The sequence below is a fragment of the Alosa pseudoharengus genome, unplaced genomic scaffold, assembly GCF_046254945.1.
Source record: "Alosa pseudoharengus isolate Yale_2024_CS ecotype anadromous, Long Island Sound unplaced genomic scaffold, YU_APseudo_1.1 YU_APseudo_1.1_scf_12, whole genome shotgun sequence".
NCBI lineage: Eukaryota > Metazoa > Chordata > Actinopteri > Clupeiformes > Clupeidae > Alosa > Alosa pseudoharengus.
In genome coordinates this window covers 18,636,903-18,645,229 of record NW_027468587.1, presented here as the reverse complement: position 1 = coordinate 18,645,229, position 8,327 = coordinate 18,636,903, and the positions used below count along the sequence as shown (strand labels likewise).

At 41.6% G+C, this 8,327-nt stretch overlaps 1 protein-coding gene across 1 annotated transcript; it reads right to left on the bottom strand.

Moving 5' to 3' along the window:
* Nucleotides 1-873: 873 nt before the first annotated feature.
* eomesb (eomesodermin homolog b) lies at nucleotides 874-6,903 on the bottom strand. Its single transcript, XM_076280336.1, has 7 exons — nucleotides 6,269-6,903; nucleotides 4,129-4,849; nucleotides 3,579-3,733; nucleotides 3,156-3,277; nucleotides 2,694-2,852; nucleotides 2,547-2,608; nucleotides 874-2,316 (listed from the first exon to the last, which is right to left on the bottom strand). Exons 1-7 carry the CDS (start codon nucleotides 6,378-6,380, stop codon nucleotides 1,557-1,559), a joined length of 2,091 nt encoding a protein of 696 aa, XP_076136451.1. The 5' UTR covers nucleotides 6,381-6,903; the 3' UTR covers nucleotides 874-1,556.
* Nucleotides 6,904-8,327: the final 1,424 nt, after the last annotated feature.

Genomic DNA, 8,327 nt, shown 5'->3' with positions numbered 1-8,327 from the left:
GGGCCCAGGCCCAGGGGCCCAAGGGTAGTCAGGAGGTCCTCAAGCCCAAGCCTTTGCATGAAATTGCCTCAATATCAACAAATCAGGATGTAGGCTATGAATCTGATCGAATTTAGTATTGGCCATCCCCAAAATGCCCCAGAATACAGGAAATCATATCAAACAAATAAATTGTTTTCTGGGGGAGGACCCCCAAACCCCCCCTCCCACATAAGATGTATATTATACGACAATAAGTGGGGGGCTCTTTAATACATCTGGGCCCAGGGGCCCAAAAGTTCATAATCCGCCCATGCTAGGGCTACTGAATGTCCCAGTTTTCAGTAGCCTAGGCCTCATTGGTTTAACGTTTTTAGAGCATTTGAATTCAGACTGCAAAACATTTCGCAACCCCTCCTATACTTTTTCCCATATCACTCCAACTGACTCCGGAAACATTAGGCTACTCAAATTCTAATTCAAAAGCAGACTAGTCTGGGATTGGAACTCAGCATCTTACGCATCTTAAGCGAGAATAGACCTAGCCCCCTAGACCAACAAATCCATTTTTAATACGATGGCCAATACACATTTATGCCGCACAAAATGTTCTTTTTAGCTTTAGCCTAAAAACAGTTAGAGACTATTCAAATTTGTTAAAAGTCTCGGGACAGCTCTACTGTCTCAACAAAATTAATTTAGGCCTAGTAAAACCAATTCGGTTTCACGCAGTGCACGTCTTCTCGTCACGGGCATAAGCATGTAGGCTATTGAATTCGATAATTACACACATCGATAGGCTAATTGTCCTACATTTGTGAACGCAAAATAATTAAAAATCCTTCGTTTGTTAAGTAAAACAAATATATATAAATTTTATATCACTAATGGAAACCGTTCTTGATGTTGTGTACCTTTTCAAATGTAACAAATTCCACAAAAATACTCCTGGTAAGTTTTGAATTTCCTGCTACGTTGATTGCGTTGGATGATACCACGAACCAGACTTCAGAATAAGTTTTTTTGCGCCGACAGCGGCTATTTTCTATACAAATCTTATGAAGTTCAGCGTTCAGAGAGCTCAGCATCCTCGAAAAATCCCACGGCGCAGAACGTTTTTTTCCCGCAGAGAAAAGTTGAAATAGTCTATGTTCAACTTTTAGAACAGGGCTGGGTTGTCCAGTGTATATTAGTCAAAAAAAAAAAAAAGTTTTTAAAAGCACATGGGACTTTTTATTACCCGTGATACAACACTTTGATACACAAACAATGTAAGAACACATGTAACACATCTCATCCCACACTGCACAAATATTGTACAATTATAAATAAAAATCCTATCAGTAAAAATATATAGCATAGGACATGCTGGAGCCATATAACATGATCTAATAACTAATAATGCAAGTGGAGTGTAATCTATTTTGTCACAGTTTGAAAGAAGCTTCAGAGTCGCTGAATCTGAAGACAGCTGCACATATTACAAAACTTATGAATACACTGTGGTAGCACAATAATAAAATGGGAATGGAGAAAAAAAATCTCACCCAAGACTAAAGCAACTTTTAAAGCTTTTTTCAGGGACTGGTATAGAAGGCATAATAGCCCATGCTTTTGGAAGAAGTCTCTCTGGCCAAGTTTTCTGGAACTCCCAAGTCCTCACCCTTCACTGTTGGAGAGCCCTCCACACTGGACTCCTCCGGAGAGACCCGTCTGCGCTTGCACCCTATGGCGTAAACCCCAGGGTCTGCTGCGTCCAGCGGCTTCAGAGACGAGGGCGTCTCCAGCCAGGCTGGCGTCTGCTGTGCACCTGACAACCCCTCCTCTCTCGCCTTGTCCTTCTCACACATTTGGTCGTCCGTGAAACCGGTGGGGCTTGGCTTGGGGGACCAGGGCAGGCCTGTCGTGGTCATCTTTCTTTGGTAGGCGCTGCGCGGGCCCCACCCGGCAGCCACCGACGTGAAGGCAGAGTCCGAGTAGTACCCGAAAGAGTGCGACGTGGCGAGGGGCAAAGGTTTAATGCCATACGGGAGCAGGCCGCTGGAGTAGTCACCGTCGTACGAGGCCATGTCCAGTTTGCTAGCACTCGTCTGCTGCATGGGGGCGACAAACCACCTCTGCGCAGAGGCAGAGCCCACGTCTTCCGTCTGTGGAGAGAGCAGGCCGTTGGTTTGCGGCACTGCCCGTTCGCCATTGTAGAAGCGGCCCTGGTTGGTCACGAGCTGATCCTGGAGGAAGGGCTGCATGGCGTAGCGGGCTCCGGGCACGATCTGGTGGGAGCGAGGGGAGTCTGTGGGGGATGGAGTCAACCTTTCTCCATCTGGTGCGGTGTACATCCTGGAAATTAGAGGAGGGAAAAATGAAGGCTTGTGGATATTCCCATTCAAACATGTACTCTCTGGACATGAGCATCTAAAGCATGCATTATTGTACAATCTCCTACAGCAGCTTATTATAATGTTGCAAATAGAAGATGAAATGTATTAGTACTTAAAATGCATGCATGCAAATTTCAAAAGTCACAGTAAGATATTCCCTTGGTCAAAGTGACAAAAAAAGGCACTCACGAATCATAATTATCTCGAAACCCCTTTGCAAATGGATTGTGGTCAATCTTCAACTGTGTAATCTAAAAAGTGGGAACAAAATTTAGTGAATTGAAAAACGCACCAGCGACCCTCCCAAAACCAGAAAACACACAAACAGTTACTTACATCAGTGTTCTGATATGCAGTTACAGCAATAAACTGGTTCTCAACGAAGGTGAAGGTCTGGGTCTTTGAATCACAATTTAAATCTTCCACTCCTTCCTCACCAACTTCTACAATATGAAGTCTTGGCTGATACTTATGAAGGGACTGAAGGACAATCATCTGCATGATGGAAATAAATGTACAAAAACACAAACACAAACACTGTAGCTTTAGCTTTAATCAATGACCGGGGGGCATCAAGAGCTTTTTACGAATGTATACACCAGTCATTGCTTTTACATTAACAACAGTGAAACCTGTCTTCTAAATGCAACATACTGCTAAATAACTATGCTACATGAGCTAGCTCACTACTTAAACAGAATATGAGCTCCGCTCCACCATCAATTATGTTTTTTATTATTTTTATAAATGTTGTAATAATGTAAGTGAATTTATATATATAAAAAACTATTATTTTACCTGAGAATTGCTGCTGCTTGCTCCTTTGTTATTAGTCAGTTTAAGTTTGCCAAATGAGATCTCTTGTCTCATCCAATGAGCACCCGTATTAGGAGATTCCGGATGAACATACACCTTGTTTCCTAACAATCGAAATATAATTGGTTTAGAATCTGACACAGTAAAATTGATCACCCTAGTATAACTTAACGGAGTACGTTTGCAATAGAGAAAACTGCTCTGACAGAGTGAAAATGGTCAATAGAGGCACCTGCTGTAAATATCAGGCTTGTGCAAAATTCCAGAATCGAATTGAAACTGGCTCTTAAATTCCAATTCAATTCTTGAATTTCACTTGCATTTCAATTGAGGTAGCAAACAGGAAGCATAATTGCAATTCGAATTGTGCACAAACCTGGTAAATATGTGGCTATTGTAACCTACCTTGCATGTTATTATCTGCCTTTCCGCACGTCACCCATTTGCCCCCTTGAAATCTCCAATGGTTCGGATCAGCCAAAACGATCTCCACGAAAACATTGTAATGTACGTTCAGTCTTAAACCTGTAATATTAAAACTCAGAAAGGGAAACATCCGCCTGAAAAAAATGCACAAGGGTGAATAAATCTTCAGCAAATCGGATTGAAAAACAAATAAGTAAAAACACTAACTCCAAATGTCCTAAAATAATTGTAAAATTGGCACGGAAGGTTTTCAGATTTCGAAATATGGGATGAGCAAAAATAGCCTATATCGACCATATTTTTGGCCATAGCATATCCCCTCTGCATGATTGGGTATTTGGTATTGTGCATAGCATTATGACACCAAATGTAATAGGCTATTGACAGGAGGATATTATCGTCTCACATTCTTAGCGTGAAATTATCAAATTCAGTCAAATACGTTGAAATTAATTACCAATGGGAGAAGAATAGGTGCAATCAAGACAAACTTCCTTCATTATACCAACTTAAAATCATTTCAACAAACCTGCCCTGTTTGGTAATTATCATCTCCGTCTGATGTCGGTGAAACTTCATCCAGAGAGGGCGATTGCAAAGATACACCTGAGCCCTCAGACCAGTACCTGTTCCTGAGAGCGGCATGGAACCAATACCGGGTCCACTTCCTTGATAGGATGGATAGATGCAGCCGTGACCCTGTCCGAACTGGTAGCCTGAACCGCACTGTCCACGTCCAGTGCATACAGGAGAGAAGCCCGTGGAGGGGAGGACGGAACTATAGTGCAGCGACGCTGAATACCTGGCCCCATCGGATCCTGCGTAAATTGTTCCCGCTTGACCCGGGTAAGGAAACAGAGAACAGGGATTCATGTCTTGCGTTTGGTGCGAAGACGCCGAGATAAAATAACGATCGGGGCTAATTCCGCCTAGCCTGTTACTGGATGCGTCTTCTTCCTCCGTCGTCAGAGAACTTTTTCGGTCTTGGACAGAGGCCTTAGACAGAGAGAGAGCATCGTTCTGTCCCTCTCCAAGCATTTCGTCGTTTTCCGTTTTGGATAAAAACTTTTTCGCTCCTGGCTGAGGTTGAGAGGCTGGTGGACTAACCTCTTGAAAATCAGTCGGTACTGAGCCAGGACTGTTTTTGTTATTCTCGGTTAACGAATGGCAAAACGATTTCGGTAGGTTTATAGAAGTGTCATCCAGTTCTCCCTCTCCTAGCTGCATCATACAGGCAATAACAACGGCACCTGGAAACACAAGAAAGACGGTCTCCTCATCATATGAGCCAAGAATATTTTTCCATGCGGTAGACACGCAGCAGCCACACCTCCAACTCAACTTTGCTACCACGTGCATCTAATAACACAAAATCCAGGTAACCATCTTAAATTGGATTGGTCTCAATTCCAATTTGTTCCTAACCGTAGGCGGGGCCCGAGAAAAAGCTAGCCAACTTGCCATAACTGTGGCATTGAAGTAGACACGTGAGGCCAGTTATTTAGCAGGTTTCTCCTACAATTTCACACCATTCTGATATCAGTGATGATGTAAAACATCATTTTCAAAGCCATGTTGTCAGTTTCTGGTTACCCAATAGGCCACCTGTAGGCTACTTAAGACAGCTTTACAAAATATTCTGGGGTCCACATTAGGACACAATTGATCTGCTGTTAGTTGTAATGTGGATTTTAAAGATACAATTGTGTGAGGGAAATGTTTGCTTTGACCGCTTACCTATAGCTACTTAGTGAACGCGTAGACCTAGATTTATCGAGAGGCAAATCGTTTGTGTTAATTGGTGTATTCGCATTGCATTTTAAATGTGGCTGGTCTAGGTCTCTGCACCGACATGTGGAAGTGCGTTAACAAGAAGTTTCCACATCAATTGACACTCGACCTATCTTAATTTTAGACAAGTGTGCGAGCGCTATTGTGCAGCTCTCTCAATTAATCAGAACGTATTTTAATTTCAACGCATATTTGTATTAGTAGGCTATTGGCTATTGCTATTATTATATTATAATAATAGCAATAATAATAATAATAATAATAATAATAATAATATTCAACATTATGTATTTTTCTCATCTCTGCAACAAAAAAATTTGAGCATCATTGGTCAAGTACTAAAGTTGGAAATATGATGTTAAATAATAATGAAAATACTGCTTAAACATTGACTATTTTAATTAGAAATGTACGAATATATTCACTACGCCACATACGCTACCCAGTACACCTATACCAGCTAGTCATATGTGTAAATCCCGATAATAGGGGAATACGTGTAATAAGTGTGCTATTATTTTTCCCGTATGAGGAGACCTAGCCTATCTGTTGAGGATAACGTCAGAGAGCTTACAAATCGGATAGCTTTAAAATCATTACACTACTTTATTAGCCTACGTTACACTTTACACTGCTTTTAAATAGACTAAGCCAAATTATAAAGAAATATGATATGCCATCGTAGGCTATATTTAAACATGAAGATAGCATAGGCTTACAGCAATTGCCCAGATATCACTTGTTTAAGATGTATTATCATAATTCTAAAAACAAGTAATATTTTCTTTCGGCAACAAACGTGTCAACGTTAACATTTATGGCAACATAGCCTATTCATTTTCTAAGCAAGTGATCTGTTAGATAGTTAGCCTACTTACCCTGTTCCCCCTGTTTCTGTGTAGGTATGACACTGTCTGATTCACAGCGCTTGCCTCTACCACAAGCTGAAGGCGTGTGAACAGCTCCAATCCCCCGTCTTATTACCACCATGAGGGACCTGTGAATTGAGTGCACATAGCGCTCCCTGCGTCGTCAGTGGTCGGAGCCTTTCTTGCGCTTTCCATTCTGAATTAATTCTTTAAACGAAAGAGTTTGAGGCTGTTTGAGTCTAGTTTAGGATAAATAGAATATATAACATATTACTGCAAAATCTAGCAAATGTAATAATAAACAATGTTAAATGTTTAGAGCCCATTCAAAGCAGCTCAATAGGAATCTTCAGACTCATGTGCCACCTGTCACAGGCCACAGTCAAAATAGCTCCATTTGAGGTGTGCAGTCTTTCTAACTGCAGATTCTAAAATAGACAGCGAAATACATCAGGTTAACATGGCTCTTTGGCACACATAGATTTGTATTAAGTAATGTAAGTTCATCATGTCACATAGTTAATCCATATAGGCTACATAAGTGCATTCTACTTAGCCTTCTGGGTCATAAATAGGAGAATGTGGAAGCTGTTGAGCCAATTACTAATTGTGTTCCAATTTGCGTACTAACCCTTACAATACCTAATATGAGTGTACAAGCCAATGAGTACAGGAGTATGCGAATTGGAACACAGCCAGGGCTTGTAGCCTACAGGGGGCCTGAAGTGGCCTTGAATGGCCCCGGGCCAGGGGCTGCCCGACGGGGGAAGGGAAGTCTTACCATATTGTTGTCAAAGTCGATAATCAACCGAGCAAATAAAAGGGAAGCGGTCCAACGCTTAATGGGCCAGGATGGCTGCAGTTCTCTGTTGTTTGATGTGTGTGATGGGCTGAAATGCACAGCCAACTGTTTGGTGCCCTCTTCCTTACCGTAGCATTGCATGCACGTTGTCAATGTATGTACAGTAGTACGCAGATGATTACTGTAATGGCACACTGAAGAACAACAAACTGTTATTCAGCTACTGCCACTGACATGGATGTGTGTGTGTGTGTGTGTGTGTGTGTGTGTGTGTGTGTGTGTACTCCTTTGCATTCCTCACTTGCATCAGAAATACATATAATCTTCATAATTTTGTTGTTATCCTCATTGCACACGCACATGCTCAAATTCATGACCCCACCCACGTGTGTCCTGCTGTGCTGTGATTAAATCAGTGAGTCAGGAGTGCGAATGTGTAATTTTAACACGTTTCTGCTTTCTCAGTGACAGGAGGGCAGGCTGGCAGCTACTAATGAAGCAATATGGGCTGTTTCCATCCACACAGGCCGCTCTACTGAACTGTGTGTGGATGCAAACAGGAATCTACTGTATCTGCGAGCCTTTTAACCCAACACTATCGCTTAATGTGCTGGCTCGGCTCTTGCATCATTTTATTCTTCATTTACTTTAGTTGGCCTCCGAGCAATTGAAGGTGATGTTTGCAGTTGCTAGTGCAGTGACTTTTTTTTAAAGGTGTGAAAAAGCAAGCTGTGACGTGCGAGAGAAAGAGAGAGAGAGAGAGAGAGAGAGAGAGAGAGAGAGAGAATGCATGTGCCAGACTTTACATCTCATGTTGAAACAACTGATGAATAGGAGGATGTGTGGTTTGCGGCTTGCGCTGCATGGTCTTTTGCATTTAGTAATGCACTAAATGATGCAACCGGAAATTAATCTTATCCTTCCTTCGTGAATGTATTGCATAGATCTCTTCTCTTCCACATCTCTTTACAAAAGTAGTTTTTAAAAATTTGTAGCAGTCTTTGTTGCTATTGGGAGTTGTTCAAACCTTTTTAGATCAGATTTTTTGAAATCACAGAGCTTCGCTCAGGAGCAGTTCACAGAAACACACACATACTTGTGCTACACATTTATAAGTTACCCAATTTATTCTTATCCTTATATGGTTATATACAACTTCAACTTATGCACATCACATGCTCATGGCATTGGGCACTTGGATGTAATGTCTAATGTAAAGTATTTTGTTAGGCCTGGTAAGATAGCCAAATTGTCTGTTATCAGTGA